This window comes from Tachypleus tridentatus, unplaced genomic scaffold, assembly GCF_004210375.1.
Source record: "Tachypleus tridentatus isolate NWPU-2018 unplaced genomic scaffold, ASM421037v1 Hic_cluster_2, whole genome shotgun sequence".
NCBI classification, from domain to species: Eukaryota; Metazoa; Arthropoda; class Merostomata; order Xiphosura; family Limulidae; genus Tachypleus; species Tachypleus tridentatus.
The window spans coordinates 9,760,177-9,781,257 of NW_027467782.1; the positions used below are offsets into that span (position 1 = coordinate 9,760,177).

General features: G+C 33.1%; 3 protein-coding genes across 5 annotated transcripts in view; all 3 read left to right on the forward strand.

Annotated features, from left to right (window-relative positions):
- The window catches only part of LOC143243281 (anoctamin-4-like), a 423,249-nt gene that overhangs the window by 55,880 nt on the left and 346,288 nt on the right, over window positions 1-21,081 (forward strand). The window lies entirely within an intron of this gene.
- On the forward strand, window positions 4,725-10,759 carry LOC143242646 (sodium- and chloride-dependent GABA transporter 1-like). Of its 3 annotated transcripts, XM_076486123.1 has the most exons (7): window positions 4,725-4,963; window positions 5,070-5,201; window positions 5,324-5,446; window positions 6,901-7,004; window positions 7,200-7,330; window positions 7,616-7,727; window positions 10,633-10,759. In XM_076486123.1, the coding sequence occupies exons 1-3, from the start codon at window positions 4,735-4,737 to the stop codon at window positions 5,443-5,445; spliced, it is 483 nt and encodes a 160-aa protein (XP_076342238.1). In that variant the 5' UTR covers window positions 4,725-4,734; the 3' UTR covers window position 5,446; window positions 6,901-7,004; window positions 7,200-7,330; window positions 7,616-7,727; window positions 10,633-10,759. The 3 variants fall into 3 exon arrangements, with proteins under 3 accessions (XP_076342238.1, XP_076342237.1, XP_076342239.1); XM_076486122.1 differs by having other exon boundaries at window positions 7,200-7,727; XM_076486124.1 differs by lacking the exon at window positions 6,901-7,004 and having other exon boundaries at window positions 7,200-7,727.
- Window positions 5,814-20,037, forward strand: LOC143242630 (sodium- and chloride-dependent GABA transporter 1-like). The gene is made up of 8 exons (XM_076486107.1): window positions 5,814-5,834; window positions 6,901-7,004; window positions 7,200-7,330; window positions 7,616-7,678; window positions 16,245-16,346; window positions 16,903-17,003; window positions 17,342-17,512; window positions 17,819-20,037. Exons 1-8 carry the CDS (start codon window positions 5,814-5,816, stop codon window positions 17,897-17,899), a joined length of 774 nt encoding a protein of 257 aa, XP_076342222.1. The 3' UTR covers window positions 17,900-20,037.

Consider the following 21,081-nt stretch of genomic DNA (forward strand, 5'->3'; position numbering starts at 1 on the left):
GCGATCTGTTGAGCCCACCCGACGGCAATCGAACTTCTGATTTTAAGCGTTGTAAATCCGGAGACATACCGCTGTACTAGCGTAGAGCCTAAATTAAAATAATAGTAATTAAAGAAATTACACTCCCGCCCTTTCCTGGATTTTGAAAACTCAGAAAATCCTTCTCAAGATCCATAATCATGCATCACTTTTAGTAGTGTGATGATGATTCTCAGCCATAAGCAATACTGTTGAAATTTGATACAAATTCGATCACACTTCACAAAGTTATTAACCCCAAATTGCAAAAATACCCCATCTTCCAATTATTAAAAGAGAAAAAACTTCGAAATTATCCAGAATCTGGATCTGGATTTTTATGTGATCAAATTTAAGAGGAACTGTCCCAAACTGATTTGTCAGCTTGTTTTATCTTTCTATTAGTTTTCGAGAAATACAGATACAATAATACGGACCCGATTGTAATATCTTTGCCCCAGAAAGAGAAGGGTCAAGGATAACGATCTATAATTATGATATTAATAACATTATTCCTTACTTAATATCGTTAGGATATAATATTTCTAACTATCTTTCTCTGATAATTTTAATCAAAAATCATTTTTCAAACCTCTTTAAAATCACTTACTAATGAAAATCATGCGAATTAAACGAGTTTTTGTCATAGACAAGAAACTATTAAACTCTGTAGTCAATGGCCTTAAGACACTGAGTACCAAGGGAAAAAATCGATAGATTAATCTTGGCCAGCAGTCCTTGGCATTTGACCAGAAATAACTATACAGTCTGACTCTGCTAAAATAAACTGGATTAAACTTTTTTTACGCCTACTTTATATTGCCCTTGACGTCTTCCATGTTTGGTTTTATTCATAGCTTCTTTAGTCAAATTTATACTTTCGTCATTGACAGTACTGCTTAAAATTAATAAACTATCACAGATTTAAATCGTGTATTTTTATAACTTAATTAATATTTCTGTTTATAGGTTAGATTGCACATTTTTAGCATCATCTATTTCTATATATTAATAAGATTTATAGCATGTTTCACAAGAATAGTGAAAATGTAACACACTGTTAACACGATGTATTATTAAATATTACTAGGTTTATAGTATTTTTTACAAGATTACTAACACAGCACATTGTTAACACCGTGTATTATTATATATATAAGGTTTATACTTTGACAAGAATAATTGACGCATAATACACTTTTAACACCATGTATTATTTGATACTAATAAGGCTTACAGTATGTTGCCGCACACGATTACCAACATACAACACACTGTTTACGCAATGAATTGTTAAATATTAATAAGAGTGATATCCATTCTTGACTTTCAACTCTAAGTGTGAGGATGGTTCATTCTACTATAAAATAAACATTTTTATTTTGTATCTATCTTATATTTGTACCTGAATAATGTATGTATAATCCCCCTCTGGGACAGCAGTAAGTCTTTAGACTTACAACGCTAAAATATAGAGATTCGATTCCACTCGGTGGACACAGCAGATAGCACGATGTAACTTTGCTATAGGAAAACACATACACACTCCTGTATTGTAAAAGACCAATTTACAACAAAGTAAAAAAAAAATTATTTTATTGACATAGACGGACTGTCATAGTTTTTATAATTATTATCGCACTGTACTGTGTTGAAATACGTGAATACCTTAAAGCAGTTATATAAACTAACCATTATAAATGCAACTTCTCGAAATGTGCATAGATAAATATTTACAGAAAATCGGACTTTATCACTAGAAGGCGCTAATAGTTATCTAAATGATTCGCTGTTAGTTTCGCTCACAGTATCATTGTTGAGTTCAAACTATTTGTGTTGCTTCGAGCAGTTGGTCGATGTTTAGTTCTATCTTGAACTCCTCTCGTGAACTTGTTTGTTTTTGTTTATTGTTTCCACGTGAAACTGATGCCAAGTGAAAGAAAAGTTCAATGCCACACGTGGCTTGAGAACCTTTGTGACGTGAATATCGTTCATGTGCTGTAGCTCAAAATTGTAAAAAGGATGTTTTACGTCTTCACTTTGAAACCTGAATTCTTTACTAGTATTCTGTACGTTTTTGTTTTAAGTGTCTCAGTTTCTAAAGCTTCTAGTTGTACCATCAGCACCGAAAGAATCATCTTATCTCTTAATAAAATTATTAAGCGACATCTAATACAAATTAAAAATGAGTTCCATCCTTTATAAACCTTCAAACTCAACCTCTTAGTATGTTACAAACCAATCTTACCACTATCAACACTAAATATCAGTTTTCTCCAAGTCTTTATCAAAGATCAGATTAACTACAAAAATTCGCTAGCCTCTTCATTACGTTTAAATTCAGATTTATCTTTATCGACCCTAAACGTAGCTTTTCATTTATGAATTACCTTTACCGTTATCAAAAGTAAGTCACATGTTTCCAGTGATATGTTAGAAGTAAGCATTGCTCTTATACGTCCCGGCATGGCCAAGCGTGTTAAGGCGTGCGACTCGTAATCTGAGGGTCGCGGGTTCGCATCTCGGTCGCCCCAAACATGCTCGCCCTTTCAGCCGTGGGGGCGTTATAATGTGACGGTCAATCCCACTATTTGTTGGTAAAAAGTAGCCCAAGAGTTGGCGGTGGGTGGTGATGACTAGCTGCCTTCCCTCTAGTCTTACACTGCTAAATTAGGGACGGCTAACACAGATAGCCCTCGAGTAGCTTTGTGCGAAATTCAAAAAAACAAAACAAACAAAGCTCTTACACTTTCAAATATCGGCACTTGAACTAATACATTAAGAATTGGATTCACCTTTATAAACACTAACTGCCACCCCTTTATTGTTAAAATAAAGTATCAACCTCTCTAGTTATTCTTAAAATTTTAAATATAATCATAACACAGCATAAAAGTTGTTCAAAATTAGAAATACGTTTGCGGTTTTACCAATCACTTCACATACAAACATTGTCCACTAAAGTTTAATTACAAGAATATGACAGTGTCTCAAAAGCTGTAACACTGAGGTATAATATCACGAGAGTATAAACGTTTTTATCGAATCAAAAGTCGTTTGTATTTTATTAATTCATTCCAAGTTAGATCTCTGATTTGATGTCGTTAGTTTGTACTTCGCAGGTTTCTTTCTTACCTCACAACGTTTGGTCTTTCCTACGAAGTACTTGTTTATTTTCCATACATTTATAAGACTTCTGTTTCATCATAAAATAACCAGGCTATCTGCGCCATTTAACTGACGTAACATACAATATGAACATACAGCTTTCATATTTTCATGATGTTACAAAACACGTCGATTCTAATAAGGTTAATATCACAGGTCGCGCCATCTACTAAATGATATTCATATTTGACAACATTACGCAATCTGTACCATTGCGTGAAGCTCCTGCTGATTTAGGGACAGATTAGGAAGTATTATGTTGACTGATTAGAAATACTTAGCAATACATCAGGACTGTTATGGTAACTAATTACTCAGTAATAGATCAGGACTATTATGTTAACTGATCAGACTCACTATTGGATAGGTTTGTGTCATTATATTGATCAATCAGACCCCAATAGATAGGATGGGACTATTATATTAACTGATCAGACTCAATAATGAATTAGGTTGCGATATTTATTTTAACTAATGGTTAGACTGGACAGGTATCACTAGGTGTCTAGAAGATTTCTAGAACGGACCCTAATGTATCTTCAGAGATTTTTGACGTTTCAATTTGTCGATCATGATTTTCAATTTTTTATTTTTAAGACGCCAACTAGGAATTATGGGCACGGGCAAATAGAATCTGGGAACGTGCCTATTTCTAGCGATGCCTCTGCTTCGACATCTCACTATGAAAGGAAATAAAAATTTGATCATTATCAATATAAAAACCGACTTCTCTATATCTGCTGATATAGAGGTATGTACATCAGTAGCGCATTTACCAGAGATAAACTAGTCTTCAGTGAATCATAAAAAATAGTGTTGTATTCAGTTTACAAGTGTTTGAATCTCATCAATTACAAATATATAATTACTGCAATTTTAAAACGCAGTGACAGAAGATGTAATTTACGTAAGATACAGCTATGGCTGACCACAGTGACTGTGTCAATACTGATTGGTGCGACAAAGCCAGTACGACCTATTAGCGTACGTTAAACATCTTGGAAGTATACCGCTTATAATTGCGGTGCAAAGTAGGGTAGTGAATTCAAAGGGTGTTAATTTAGTGTTATCTATTAGGCTAAATGTTAGTTTTAGTTACGTTACACATTTTTCGTGATTTTTTGGATATTTTTATGTTTTGATAAATATTACACAATGTATATTAGTGGTGTATCTTGGCCGACGGCTGTGAATTATTGCATTATTATTGGCATTAGTTACGTATATCTATAATAATATATAATTCTGCATAAGTAATATTTCTGATAAAATATAGATACCTCTCATGATATTAGGTAATGCCTCCATCAGTATAGTTGTACGTAATATCTCTGATGATATATATATATACATATTTAATATCACCAATACTATGTTAGCATTCTTAAGTAATAACTGTAATACAAATAAAACCTATTAATTAATTATTTCTTATAATAATTACGTTTATCTTCATGTAATATTTTTTAGTAAATACATTGTTATGCTCTTGTTTTTACAGTTTCAATTTTTATTAAAATGTAGAAAATTTGTGACTTTATTCAAGAAATGGCTCCCAAAAATGAAAAATCAGAAATCGTCAGTATAGAAAAAGGAGTGAAAATGATCACAATACCTGATGAAATGAACCAGTCGGTAACAAAGTCAGATAAGGAGAACGAACCAGAACGTGGGGAATGGGGAGGAAAACTGGACTTTATTTTCAGCTGCATAAGCTACGCTGTCGGTCTTTGTAACGTATGGCGATTTCCATACTTGTGTTATGAAAATGGTGGAGGTAAGTGTCTCGTGGTTTAATCCAACATAATATACATTAAAACTTTACCTTACTAAATAGTAAATCGGTGGTTCTAATGGATTATATGTTGTTGTTTGTTATTTAGGTGCATTTTTGTTTCCCTACCTCATCTGTTTAGTCTTGTGTGCTGTTCGTCTATTCTTCCTGGAAGTGGCCATTGGTCATTACCTCAGCATTGGTGGTGTCGGGGTCTGGAATTTGATTCCTGTCTTTAAAGGTAGCTATTGTTGTTTAATTCTAGTGTTTTAGCATTTTCACCTTTTCCGGATATATATAACTCATACTTGTGTCTCAAATATGTCAACAGTTCTTATATTATGTAATCTATACTTTCACTAGGAATTGGCTTTGCTTCAATGACCATCGTTTGTCTCTATAATATCTACTACGTGGTGATAATAGCTTGGACATTACTCTACCTCGTGTCCTCAATGACGACACAACTGCCTTGGGAATCGTGAGGTAATTATGTTAAATGTATTTCTCTGATCCTGGTCAACTGTTTTAATTACTCTTTTTTTTTTTTTTAGATTAACTGTTATAAGCATCCAGACACTGGGGACACTGAATTAAATTAAGAACAATTTAATCTGATAGTACTTTACATGTGGCCGAGAGTGGCCTTGTGGTTAATGTGCCCTTAGTACTTTACATATGGCATAGAGTGGCAGTGGAATGTGGCCTTGTGGTTAATGGCCGAGAGTGGCCTTGTTTTTAATGTGTAGTACTTTACATATGGCCGAGAGTGGCCTTGTGGTTAATGTGCTCTTAGTACTTTACATATGGCCGAGAGTGGCTTTGTGGTTAATGTGCCCTTAGTACTTTACATATGGCCGAGAGTAGCCTTGTGGTTAATTTGCCTAACTGTTAAACCGGAGACTCTTGAGTCACGCAAAGTTATCTTAAATCGCATTATACGCTTTTGTACCGTGTGTGTGTTATAAGAGTGACAGTCAGATCCCACTTTCAGAACAAGAATGATGTGTCGAGAATTGTCAGTAGATGATACTAATACTACTTTTCCTCAATTCTGTTATTTGAAAAAAGCCTTTTTATTACTTTGGGTGCAGTACTGAAGTAAAATACACTACATTTCGATTTAATAGGACAGTTTACTATAATAATGAACATTTCTACTTGATAGAACCGGTTATTACATAATTACTAATTATGCATTACACTATACTACAGCAATGTTTTGATAACTTTGAACGCAATAATTATGTTTCCTGAATACTTTTCACATATCTTCAGTTTTTCCTGACCTTTCTCCGCGTGAGGTGAACAACTGCTTTTGCTTATATATATATATCCATGGTAAGTAATTTTAATCTGTTGAAAAGACAGAAGGTAGTCATTGTACAGAGCCCATCGCATATTCTTTTACCAACGAATATATATAAATGTTATTATTACATTCATATATAAATGTTATTGTTATTACATTTATATATAAATGTTATTGTCATTATATTCAGATTTAAATGTTATTGTTATTATATTAATATACTAATGTTATTATTACTACATTCATATACGATATAAACACCATTAAATATTAATGTTAGATATTAAAGGTTGTTGGACAGAACCCATCGCATATTCTTTTACCAACGAATAGTGGGATTAACCATACATTTTAATGCCCCTGACGCTTAAGACAAACACTAATAACCAGGCTGGGCAACAAATAAAACTTCCCATCTAATGTAGCTGTAGTTTACGTCTTTAGTGAAAACAGTGTCATTGTTAATCAGTAACTGTCAAGCGACTTTTTTTTTCGTTTATTTGCTGTCAAGCTTTAATACTAGTTAATAATTCTTTAATCAAAACGTAACAAAACTAAATTAGTGTTATATTTTCTCAGAAGTGAACTCTGTGTAATCAGTAATAATTTATTATATTAATGTTATTAGGTCTGGGTGACAGCAGGAACACAAGTGTTTTTCACCTTTGGTATTGGTTTCGGTTCCGTCGTAACTCTTGGAAGCTATAACAAGTTTAGCCACAACTTCTTCCGGTAACAAAAAAAAAACAAAAAACCAACAAGCTCTTAAGAATTTTTTTTTTAATTTTTTGATTTGATTATTTAACAATGATTCGCACAAAATGTTCAATGTAATAATTCTCTGTACTCTGTATTCGTTATTCTTTCAATGGATATTATTGTACACTTTGCACACATTCATTATTGTTTCTATATCTTTATTTCTAGAGACGGATATATTCTATGTATTGTTAACCCTGCTACCAGCATATTTGCTGGTACTGTGATATTTTCCGTCCTTGGTCACATGGCCTACTTGAAAGGCGACGGGACTGAAGTTGCTGATGTTGTAAAGTCCGGTAAGATAATTCAGTCTTCTTGTGCTTCAGTTGTTTATATAAACACTAAAAGCTCTGTTTCTGTACTAAATCAACGTGTAACAGAATATTTCAGAACAAACTTTATTAATATTTTCTTGAATCTTTGTTCTAAAACATTTAAAATGAAACGTCTATTGGTAAGTTACAGTATGTCAACATCTTAATATACTCTAAGTATTATCAGACAGTGACCTGTTGTGTTATTTTCAGAGTACAAACACGGTCTTTGTTTAAATATAATCTAACATGGTGTATTTTCTTCAGGTCCAGGGTTAGCTTTCCTTGTTTATCCAGAAGTTGTTCTACAGTTGCCACCTCCCCTTTATGGTCAATTGTGTTCTTCCTCATGCTGTTAATTCTTGGAATTGACAGCCAGGTCAACAGATAATATGTTGATGTGTGTTATTTGATAGCCAGGCGAGCATATAATATGTTGATGTGTGTTATTTGATAGCAATGTGAGCATATAATATGTTGATGTGTGTTAATTGATAGCCAGGTGAGCATATAATATGTTGATGTGTGTTAATTGACAGCCAGGTGAGCATATAATATGTTGATGTGTGTTAAGTGACAGTCAGGTGAACATATGTTGATGTGTGTTAATTGACAGCCAGGTGAGCATATAATATGTTGATGTGTGTTATTTGATAGCCAGGTGAGCATATAATATGTTTGTGTGTGTTAATTGACAGCCAGGTGAGCATATAATATGTTAATGTGTGTTATGACAGCCAGGTGAACATATAATATGTTGATGTGTGTTAGTTGACAGCCAGGTGAGCATATAATATGTTGATGTGTGTTAAGTGACAGTCAGATGAACATATGTTGATGTGTTTAATTGACAGCCAGGTGAGCATATAATATGTTGCTGTGTGTTATTTGACAGCCAGGTGAGCATATAATATGTTGATGTGTGTTATTTGACAGCCAGGTGAGCATATAATATGTATCGCGATGTGTGTTGCGTTGACAGCCAGGTGAGCATATAATATGTTGATGTGTGTTATTTGACAGCCAGGTGAGCATATAATATGTTGATGTGTGTTAATTGATAGCCAGGTGAGCATATAATATGTTGATGTGTGTTAATTGACAGCCAGGTGAGCATATAATATGTTGATATGTGTTAAGTGACAGTCAGGTGAACATATACGCACGTTGATGTGTGTTAATTGACAGCCAGGTGAGCATATAATATGTTGATGTGTGTTATTTGATAGCCAGGTGAGCATATAATATGTTGATGTGTGTTATTTGACAGCCAGGTGAGCATATAATATGTTGATGTGTGTTATTTGACAGCCAGGTGAGCATATAATATGTTGATGTGTGTTATTTGATAGCCAGGTGAGCATATAATATGTTGATGTGTGTTATTTGACAGCCAGGTGAGCATATAATATGTTGATGTGTGTTATTTGACAGCCAGGTGAGCATATATGTTGATGTGTGTTATTTAACAGCCAGGTGAGCATATAATATGTTGATGTGTGTTATTTGACAGCCAGGTACATATTTTATATTCTCATTTTCATTTAATGATAAATATTCTTTTAAAAATGGGAAAATTTTCAGAGTTCAAAATACTTTTGTAGACTATATTTTTTTTAATTTACGCGTTTGTGTTATTGTTTATCTGGAGGGAGTTTTCACGTTTTAACTATTTCAACAATTGAATATTTAATACGTCTGTGATGTTTGCACTTAATCACTGAGTTAGTGAGTTTATTAGTTTGAGAAACACTGTAACTATGAGAAAAAGATAAGCAAGTAAGTGACAGTTTAATGTTATTAGAAATTAGACCTGTCTTTGGTATATATAAGGTTAGTACATGAAATCTGTGGAACTAGTAATGGGAGAAATAATACGGTTCCTTTGTTATTAAATGTGTTGACCTTCTATGTTTTACCAAACGAAACCTGCGCAGTGGCAGAGGCTTATGAAGCAATGTTGTTAACAGTGTCAGAAGCCAAGGTAAATTCTGATCTAAGAATAGTATGTGCATGATCATGTGACGTGCAGTTAGTGGTTAATTTCTTATTTAGTTAACCTCAAAATGTGTGGTGTTAACTAATGTCAACAAAATACAACCTTCTGATATGTTATTATTATCAGAGATTCTATTTCCACTTCCGCCTTATTATCTGTTAGGACATAAGCCACGTGTCGCATGGCAACATGGTTGTTGACACGCGTGCATGTTTTACGGCAGTAAAAGACTATTCGGGACTCTTTCTTGCATGCTTTCTGCACATCGTAGTAGTTCTATTCTTGCATGCTGCCTATCTCGGCAACCAGCTACTTTGTTGCTCTCTGCTACTTTTCTCCGATACCTGTTGCATACATCAGTAATAATCTTTTTATAATCTTTTACATTTGCGTCACCTGTTACTCATGGCAATAACCAACTAACTAGTTAACAGATGCTGTCGTTTTTTGTAATGTACTACATTTGTTTGTCATAAGTCTCCAATGAATTATATGGTTGATACCTGCTACGTTTGTTTGCCACATAAATGTAGTTCTAGCTTCAAATTGTTATATCCTTCAACCGTTACTTGATATGTGTTTATATGCTACAAGTGTTCCATGTGTCACCTGAGCTTACATTGTTATGTTCTATTTTATATCTAACAAATCAAAGAATGGATGCGTAACCACATATTGTTTAACTGTCTTTCGCTGGTTAAACATTTTAATATGTAAGAAATTTCAACAGGGCCCGGCATGGCCAAACGTGTTAAGGCGTGCGACTTGTAATCCGAGGGTCGCGGATTCACATTCCCGTCGCGCCAAACATGCTCGCCCTTTCAGCCGTGGGGGCGTTATAATGTGACGATCAATCCCACTATTTGTTGGTAAAAGAATAGCCCAAGAGTTGGTGGTGGGTGGTGATGACTAGCTGCCCTCCCTGTAGTCTTACACTGCTAAATTAGGGACGGCTAGCGCAGATAGTCCTCGAGTAGCTTTGGGCGAAATTCAAAAACAAACAAACAAGAAATTTCAAAATACTATTTTTCAGTGATTCATAGAGATAAACTTCTATATCAGAAACTCATAACTTTAAACGTACTCTCACGCAAGATGAAGTATTAGGTTATCAAACTAGATAATAACACGTATGTTTGAAACTTTATTGTATAAAACGTTAATTCATTAAATATATATACGTATACAATTTATATAGTTCTGTCTAACTATGTTATTTTGTTACTTTGATCTGTATGTTATGACAACATGTGTACTGATATTGGTCTGTTTTTGTTTTTAATAGTTCTGCACGGTGGAAGCTCTGATAACAGGAATTGTGGACGAATGGGCGTCTGTATTGAGATCACGAAGGAAACTATTTACTATAGGAATGGTTATCGTATTGTACCTGTTAGGTTTACCAATGGTCACTGAGGTATGTTACATAATATTAAAAATCAATAAACGAGTAAAACGAAAAACCACAGTTGTCACAGTGTGGTTGTTATAGTAAGAAGTTAGTAATAACAATTGTAACGGTATGGTTGTTATAATGAGAAGTTCACATTAGTTTCAGGGACAACAAGGGATATATTGGTCCATCTCAGCTGTCCCACCCTGTAAGCCAAACTAATACTATTAAAAACAATTAGTCATCACTTGTCATTCATATATGCATCAAGCTTCTTTTAAACTCACTCAAATTTACTAACATATCTTCATAAAGTTGTCATCTTTTATATTTCCTAAATCTATATTTGTGTCACCAAGTTCTATACTTCTCACTATTAAGTTTGAAAATGTTGATGCATCAACATTATAAATCCTTTACAATCTTAAACATTTGAATCAGATCGCCTCTAACTCTTGAGAGAGAAACTTTTAAGGATCTTAATCTCTCCTCAAATGACAACCCCTCCATCCCAGGCACCATTTTAGTTACCCTCTTCTGAATCATTTCCAATAATTCCATGGCTTTCCTAGGGTAAGGAGCCCAAGACTGAACACAATACTCTAATGCAGTCTAACCAGTGACCTACACAATGAAATTATGACATATTTATACTTGTATTCAATATTTTTGTAGATACAAATTAAAATCCTATTTGCCCTACCAATATTAGCAACAGCACGCTGCTTGGATTGCTTAAGAGACTGAGCAGCCATTACAACAAGATCATTTTCTTTCATGACATTGTTAAAATTATTCCCATCGAAATTATTCTTATAATTCAAATTATTATCACCAACATACAATATTTTGCATTTATCATAATTAAAACCCATCTGCCATTTATTCACCCAACTCATTATGTGAGATAAATATTTTTATAAAGTAGCAGCATTCTCTTCACAGCCAGCAACACCCAAGACCTTGGTGTCATCTGCAAACATAAGTAATTTATTGACTTCCTTCATCAATGTTATTTACGTAAGTCAAAAAGAGTAAAGGTCTTAAGACTGATCCCTGAGGTACACCTCTTGCAACATTAATCTAGTTTAACTGAACTTCATTTATATCAAACCTCTGCTTTTGAATCCAGCCACTGTTCTATACAGTTACTTAACTTATCCTAAGCTCGTGCAGAGATAAGTTTCTTTACAAACCTTTTATGTGGCACTTTGTTTGTTTAGAATTAAGCACAAAGCTACACAATGGGCTATCTGTGCTCTGCCCATCACAGGCATTGAAACCCAATTTATAGTGGTGTGAGACAAGAGACATGCTGCTTTGCCATTGTGGGGCATGGCACTTTGTAAAATGCTTTCTGAAAATCCATATATATCACATCTACACCCTTACCCTTATCTACATGTGCAGTAACATTGTTAAAACATGCAAAAAGATTTGTAAGGCAATATTTTTCCTTAGTGAAACTATGTTGCTATCCAAAAAAAATTATAAACTTGTTAAATGACTTTGCAAAGTATCTTTTATCAGACATTCCAAATCTTTTCTCACAAATGAGGTAAGACTGACAGGCCTTTAATTACTGGGACAACTTCTATTACCTCTCCTGAGGATAGGAGTCAGATTAACTAATTTCTAATCAGTTGGTACTTGTACATTATTCAAGGGCTTAAAACCTTGTTTCAAGTGATCACATGACCTTGTTTAAAACCCTTGGTGAAGTATTATCTATTACAGGAGCCTTAGCATTCTTTAAATATCCCATTTTTTTTAACCAGCTCAGAATTAAGGTAGCCATCTTCTTTGATCTCATTTCCATTTATCAACTGTTCAAGATGTTAAATACAGCTTAAGTCTTCATTAGTAAAAACTGAAGCAAAATCAGAATCTAATAATATAGGCATTTCATGATCATCAGATACAAGCCTTCCTTCATAATTCCTCATGGGTCCTATCTCCATCCTCACATTTTGTTTACCCATAATGTACTTTAAAAAGTTCTCACTGTTAATTTTTATGTTTTAAGCCAAATTTTTGTTATAGACATCTTTCTGGATATCATAATTTCTTTTTTGACCAACTTTCTTGATTTTCTATAATCTTTTACAATACCAGTCAATTTAAATTTCTTTAGTGTGTGGTACTTTTCTTTGATTCTATCTCTTATTCCCTTTGTGAACCAACCTGTTTTTTTACTTCTAGATCCCCTTTTGTTTCTGTAAGGAATATGTTTATCTTGAATCTTTAAAAAATTATCTTTATACATTTTTCACAACTGATTTGTGCCTCAAAATAACTCAGCTGTCCAATTCACAACACATCTCTTTTATTGCTTTTTATAAAATTTGGAATCAAAATATCATTATTTCCAATTTCCAAATGCAGCTAAATATCAAATATAATACAGCAATGATCACTTGTACCTAGGTGCTTCCTAGTTTACACCCTCTTAACCATTTCTATATTAGAATTTAACAATAAATCTAAGATAGCATTATTTACAGTAGGTTCCTTGACCAATTGTTAAGAAATCCATCATGAAAAGTTTTCAGAAACCTTTCTCCCTCATGGTTTGAGGGATTTTCATTTCCCAATCATTATATCTGTACTTAGAACTACCCTTAATTATGATTTCATTAACAACTGAGACCTTCATCTTATTACAAAGTTTCTTCCTGATTTCATCAGTTCCATCTGGTGATTTGTAACACATTTTACTAAAAGCTTTATCCCTTGCTATCCACTAACAGAAACCCAATCTCCTTGCTATTATCCTTAATATTCTCAACTTCAACAGTATGTAACTCACACTTCACATATACAGCCACTCCTTCCCTTTCTTTAATACTCTATTCCTATTAAGTAACCTATAATCACGTATTTCAAACTCATCTACATTTAACCATGTTTCAGTTATTCTAAATCTTTTATTTCTACCAGTGCCCTAAAGTCTTATATTTCTTATACTTCTAGCATTACTATAATAACAATTAAGCCTACTCTTATAACTTGTACTGATTTCCAATGTTAAATTTTCCCGTATATCTTAGTTTTGTTTTATTTAGTTTATCTTTACCCTTTATTAAATAGTCCTAGTTTAAAACTTCCCTTACAGCTGAGTTAATAGCTTACAGACGTTTATTAAAATGCTAATTCGATTTGTCAATAGATACCGCCAAAATTAATTTGAGAAATTCTCAACTTCCTCGTACATGAAAAGCACGTACGCCACTTGTTTTCAAAATATTTATTTTTCGGAACAAGTTAAACGTACGTACATCAAGTTCTTCACATTATAGGGATATTATAAACACTACACACACACAAATATATATATATATATATATATATATAGTTATCTTACTCTTGTCAAAAGTCCACTTAGGCCTATTCAGTTACTTTAAAATTCCAGTTGACAAAGCGAAGGTTCATCTGTTACTATCTAAATATACTTCACTTACTTTATCATTGACTTGGGCCCGGCATGGCCAAGCGTGTTAAGGCGTGCGACTCGTAATCTGAGTGTAGCAGGTTTGCATCCGCGTCGCGCCAAACATGCTCGCCTTTCAGCCGTGGGGGCGGTTATAATGTGACGGTCAATCCCACTATTCGTTGTTAAAGAGTTGGCGGTAGGTGGTGATGACTAGCTGCCTTCCCTCTAGTCTTACCATACTAAAATTAGGGACGGCTAACACCGATAGCCCTCGAGTAGCTTTGTGCGAAATTAAAAAAAAGAAACAAACAATTATCATTGACTTATCACGGTTGTATCCTACATGTTTAAACTTTTCTACTATCGCTTCTTCCTTCGTATTTCCCAAGAATCGTTTGTTTAGATGTCAGAGTCTACTGATGCTAATTTATTCACTTTAGAACTCTCTTTAATGAAATAAACTATTATTTTATTTTTCTTCTACTATTATTTTTCTAACACGGCCCGGCATGGCTCTAACACATTAATAGTTACGCCTATAGCAAATCCGTTCGGCCTTTCTAGTCTTACACTGCTAAATTAGGGACTAGCTAGCCCTCAGTAGCTTTTACAACAGCAACCGTTCGGCCTTTCCCCTCTTACAACAGAGAACTTCTCTTTCTCCTCTTGTCTGTCTACTGTTCTCGCTCATCTCACACTTTTGTATATTTATTCCCAAATCGTCTGTTCATTATATTCTCTGCATCAATGATTTATAAACGCAACACCTAATACACGTCTGTTTTAAATCTCTTATAAAGTAATTAAAGTAAACAACTAAACAATCATAAAACATTCTTTCGAAAACTAAACAAAATTACTATTATCGAACTAGACAGTCTTTTATATCATGGCAATAAAATGAACTAGGATACGAATGTGAATACTTGAAAACAGCAATGTTTAACCAAGCAAGTGTCAATTACCAATATATTAATTTTAATTAGTAAAATACCCAATATCAAGACAGTAACAGTTTCTTTGTTGTGGTCAAGGTATATGTTCATGATTTTACTGATGACAGAACTGTCCAATAATATTTCAGTTATTCATAACCTGAATTTGTTTGATTTTTCCCTTAGTTTTATTGTTAAAACTAATTACCTTTATTGTTTTCTTTTGTTTCTTATTTTGGGGTCTTATATTCATTTCAGTTGATGAATTACTTTTTATCAGTACCGTAATACAGTGGAGCGCCGTTAAGCCGCGGTATTTGGGGGGTCAACCTGCTTAACCGCGGCTTAAACCTTTGTGAATGAAAAGCCGAAGTTGCTAACAGCTCCGCTGAGGAGCCTCATCCGGGCCATTGCGTGATCATTATATCGGATTATCGAATTAAAAATAATACTTTAATTATTGATCACTTTTTTACGGATTTACCGCGGATTAACTTTAATGTATGGAGAGGTGTGATTCGGTAACAATAGCGGCCTCCATAAAGCTGACATAGAGAGCGAATAAGGTAGATTAACGGTCGATTTCTATTGTAATATATTTTATTTATTTCCCAAATTAAAGCAAATCCTTTTTAAATATCCCCTTGAAGTTATAAAGCCAGGATTAAATTCGTAAGCCGCGTTTTACACGTTCTTAAATTAGCGGTGAGCCACGATAATCCTCGCTCACAAGACTTGCTACAGCGGCTTAAGCGATTTCGCGGTTTACTGGTCCGCGGCTTAATGGCGCTCCACTGTAATTATATTTTATTACACGTTTCATCTTTTACAGTAAGTAAGATTTGTTTTCAAAACATACATAAAATCAAATCTTATTTACTGTAAAAATGACGTAATAAATAAAACTTACCATAAGCACAACTCCCAATACTATTATATTTATTCAGCAACGTTCCACTTCTAATATATCTGTTTATTTCTGTGGCTTTACCATGGTGTTATCTTGTATCTAGAATATGGAAACTGTAACTTGTAATAATATATATTTAATCAAAACGAAACTGTTAAGTAATAATTCTGACTGAATTTTTTTAAACTGATCGTATTATTCACTAAAATAATCTTTTACTTTTCAGGGGGCATGTACATATTTCAACTGATGGATTATTATTCTGCCAGTGGAATGACTCTACTGTTCACTGTTTTCTTTCAAACTATAGTTATTACATGGGTTTATGGTAAGTTTCAAATGGCATGTCCTTCATTGGTAAAATAGACCATTGTTTTATACATCACTTCAAACTTCTAATACATCTGTTTATTTCTATGGTGTAAGATTTTTATGTTAAATGTGGTGATGTATTATACGTACGTTGATCCTGGGAGGATCTGTTGTACACAAGCTAGCTCTAAAGATGGTATATGTGAGTTAACTCAATAACGTACTGTTATACTATATGCAAGTTATCCCTAAAATGGGCTGTATTATTCTCAGGTTAACTCTAGAAGATGGTGTTTTATTGTGTTATTTGGAGGTGTTAATTAATTATTCATTACCTTTAATCCGTGTATTATTGTACTCAATAGCCAATACTTTTGACAATTTAATTTCTTTTCATTTATTGCGGGATTTTCAAATGTTTTCAGTGTAAGCCAGTATTATTAATTAACAATTGGACATTTAATTTGTAGATTTGTTTGTCTTTTGAATTCAGGTTTTATGTCAAGTGTTTTTTCACATGAAAATTCTAGTTTGTAAACCAAAAAATGTATAAGACTAGTAAATTATTACAGGTGTAAAAAAGTTTTCTAGCAACATTGAAGAGATGACAGGACATCGGCCCAACTGGTACTTCCTTGCTACCTGGGTCTTTGTCTCTCCAGCCGTTTGTTTGGTAAGTTTAATGCTGTGTTTTAAAGAAAGAATATTCAACGGTTTAGTTAAAAAAATAATTGAGTGTAATGGAGGACATGGATCTGTACATAGATTCTCTGTAAGTCATGAAGTGACCTTCGAACTTGCAGCACGTGAGAATATTATACGTTAACTGTAAGAACAGATCATTTATCCTACTTACTCAGTTACGTTTCTCACAGTATCAAAATAATATAAATAAATATCTTATCTTTAGTACGTAATGTATATATATATATATATACAAATGATGTTCAATTTTATTTCAGTTTCTTTCAGAGAATGTTATTTCTAATTCTAAATACATATTCCCTTTAGGGAATATTTCTGTTTTCAGTTATGAGATGCAAACCTCTGGTGTATGTAGAGATTTACGTTTATCTTTGGTGGGGAGAACTCTTAGGCTGGGGGATAGCCTTGGCTTCCATGGTGTGGATTCCGTCCTATGCTGTTTGTTTCATGCTTATCACACCAGGTTTTCTGAAGGACGTGAGTAGCCTTTAGTCTTTATCAAAAGTAAAATTTTAAAGATTATTGAGAAATTATTTAGACTGAAACCTATTGAAACTGTAGACTAGGTTATTGTTACATTTGTGGTAGATTTTCAATACTTGTATTGACTATAGAGACAGTCTTAAAATTGGCAAACAAGATATTAGTAAAGTACTTCAGTTTTTTTTTACATATAATATTATGTATGTTATTCTTTCCATATGTGATATATACGATGATAAATGAAGTTAACAATCAGATATAAAATTTGTATCTCAACTGTTGGTTCCGTTTTTATTTCAGCGACTGATTGCTGGCATAACTTCAACCTTTTCAGAAATTAACCAAGACACTTGGTCAAGATTTCGAGCTTCCCAGAAGTAAAACAATAAACTGTCAGACTCTGGAGATTATAAGTCGACAGCCCAAGACATACTTCATATTTAACTGTTAAAAGTATATGTGATCATATTACAAGCACTAGATCTTCCTTTAGTACATGATCATATTACTAACGCTAGATCCTCTTTTAGTACGTGATCGTATTACTAACACTAAATTCTCCTTTAGAACGTGATCATGTTACTCACACCTGGTATTCCTTTAGTACGTCATCATATTACTAACACTAGATCTTCCTTTAGTACGTGATCATGTTCGTAATACTAGATTCTCCTTTAGTACGTGATGAAATTACTAACACTAGGTTTTGCTTTAGTACATGATCATATTACTAACACTAGATCCTTCTTTAGGCACAGCAGAATATAATAACAACAGTTAAAACAGAGCTTAAAAGATGTACATAAAACTTTATTCATAAAGAGCCAATGCCAAGTTACTTTAAGAAATCTGATAACAATTTGTGATGTAAGCCAAAGAAAAAAAAAAAAAGAGTTAAATTATAAAACTAATTATATTTAGTTCTCACAAACTGAAATAATCAAACTTCTGTATAAACCTCACCAAAACTGTTTTATTGTGCACTTAATATTGGTGACAATGAAATCAGAAAAGCAAGTTTTATATTATATTATAGAGGAAACTAGACTCTAATACACTCACAGCATGTAAAGATGAACTAGATTATAATTATGATAGTTATGATACAATACCTTTGGCGATAGGTGTATTAAACCTTACTCAAGCTGCATCCAATTGTTTATGTTCAGTTTTTGTTTCTAGTTTACCATAAACAACAATAGATGTAACGTATATAGTTTTACCCTTTTTTCTAGCACATTTGTAACTATTATGTCGTTATGATTGATAGTTAGTTTACAAGTAAAACCAACAATTAAAGTAGGTAAAATAAAAGTGAATTATTTGAAACTCCCTTCAAAATGTAGTAAATAATTTATTCGTTATATTAATTTCACATTCTAGTTTACTTGATTGTATATTTTGTACAAATGGTTCTGTACTTTGAGTTTAATTAAGACGTTAGGTGATAATTAGAAAAGAAAATATTGAAATATCGGAAATAACACGATTTGTTTTGTGTAAATATGTCTGTTATCAACATACACTTGTAATTTAGTGTTCAGTGAATATTTTTTTTTTACATTTTCAAACCTTATAAATAGTATGTAAATACAATTTTTGCCCTTTATTATATTAGTAATTACTGAATACTTCACGTTTATGAAGATCTTTGATAAATTTAATAATTTTCTGATATTGCAATTTACCCTTACACGGACAATAAATAAATAGTTTATTTACGTTTAAAAGCCGAGATGTGTAACAAAAGATGTTATGTTTTATTTACGTTTAAAAGCCGAGATGTGTAATAAAAGATGTTATGTTTTATTTACAATTCACGAATGTAGTTCCCTAACACAAAATATGAAAGTACTAACCTCATATTTCTGAGCATACTTCTATGCATATTAATAAACAATGGAATGGTTTATTTCTAAATTAATATTTGTAGCTACTGTGTGTTTGTGTATTTCATCCTCCGTATATGTAATGCAAAGACTACCATGAAGATTCCATATACAGATAGAATTGGCGGTGAGTGATTTGACTTCGTACAAGTGCAGGTAATAATCACAATAAATTTAATTTTACAATGAGTCTTTAATGTAGATGTCTGGTCCAGTGTCCTCGGGAGGTTCTGCGGTAAGTCTACAAACTTATGGAGCTAAAATTCGGGTTTTGATTTCCCACGGTGAACACAGTCTGATTTTCCTCTATCACAAACAGAAATCAGTTCCTATACTAAAAACTACCAGTAGTATAGTAGAACAATACTGAATTAAAACATAGATTGTCGAGTGAACCAAGGAAGCCTTCAGAGTAAATATTATCAATAACTATCAGTAATAACAACAATATTATTTTAGAAGATAGATTGTCGAGTGAACCAAAGAGGCCTTCAGAGTAAATATAATAAATAACTGTCAGTATTCACAACAATATCAGAATAAAATACAGATTGTCCAGTGATCTACAAAGGCCTTCGGAGTAAATAGTATAAATAATTACTTCAATTAAAGATCAGTTTCCAGGTTTTATTATCAATTAATAGCAGTATAATATAGAAAATATAAATCACGAAATAATATCAAATGGATATACAATTCAATATTAATAACTTAAGAAATAAACAATGTTCAGTCAGCATCCTTCAGAATATTATATAACACACGAGTATTAAGCCCGTGTTGTCTTGTGTTATACACAACACACAAAATTTAAATCTTTATCTTCTATTTATAAACAGCACACGAGTGTTATGTCGGTGTTCTATACTATTATACACGATATGCAAGTGTTAACACTGTGTTCTCTACCATTGGTCAGGTGGTTAAGACGCTCGACTGGTAATCCAAGCGTCGCGGATTCGAATCCCCGTCGCACCAAACATGCCCTTTCATCGTGGGAGAGATATAAAATGACGTTCAATCCCGCTATTTGTTGGTAAAACAGTAGCCTAAAGAGTTGGTGGTGGGTGGTTATGACTAACTGTTTTCCCTCTAGTGTTACACTGCTAAATTAGGGTGGCTAGCACAGATAGCCCTCTTATAGCTTTGCGCGAAATTCAAAACAAACAAATCAAACTGTATTTCGTTTGTCTTTTCACAACCAGTCTTTCCATTTACATCTTACTGTGAAGTCTCTCTGTGATTCTTACCTTAAATGCTATTATACAACTTAAGTTGGAAGTGGAAACGTTATGTAATTTTATTTGAGATAAACAGATATCGATACAGATATTTAATTTGATTTGCGTTAAGAAGTGTCAGGCCTTTCGTTTGGCTTCATAGGTATTTCTGGGGACTTAAAACGCCTGAAACCGCTATCCTGATACGTACCTTCAAAGTTAACTATAAACAAAGATTTCCTTCCTGCTTGTGCCAAATTTTGTTTTATAGATATCTTGTCGTTTAACATTTTCGAAGTTTATTCTCTATATTGTATGGGAATAGTTTTAATGAACCAACTTTTTGTTTGGTTGGGAAATAGCTCAGTGAGTCGTTCTTTTTTTTTTTTAAACTAACTATGCTAAAGGAAATGGTATTAATTACATCAGCTGGCAAAAATAACATTTTAGTATT

What these genes read in the sequence shown, in the direction of transcription:
- LOC143242646 (XM_076486122.1), top strand. Translation starts at nt 4,735, where the DNA reads ATGGCTCCCAAAAATGAAAAATCAGAAATCGTCAGTATAGAAAAAGGA. An exon ending in GTGTTATGAAAATGGTGGAG is followed by an intron (nt 4,964 to 5,069) that starts GTAAGTGTCTCG and finishes TTTGTTATTTAG; the next exon opens with GTGCATTTTTGTTTCCCTAC. An exon ending in TTTGATTCCTGTCTTTAAAG is followed by an intron (nt 5,202 to 5,323) that starts GTAGCTATTGTT and finishes TACTTTCACTAG; the next exon opens with GAATTGGCTTTGCTTCAATG.
- LOC143242630 (XM_076486107.1), top strand. Translation starts at nt 5,814, where the DNA reads ATGGCCGAGAGTAGCCTTGTG. An exon ending in TTTAGCCACAACTTCTTCCG is followed by an intron (nt 7,005 to 7,199) that starts GTAACAAAAAAA and finishes CTTTATTTCTAG; the next exon opens with AGACGGATATATTCTATGTA. An exon ending in TCTCTCCAGCCGTTTGTTTG is followed by an intron (nt 17,004 to 17,341) that starts GTAAGTTTAATG and finishes TATTCCCTTTAG; the next exon opens with GGAATATTTCTGTTTTCAGT.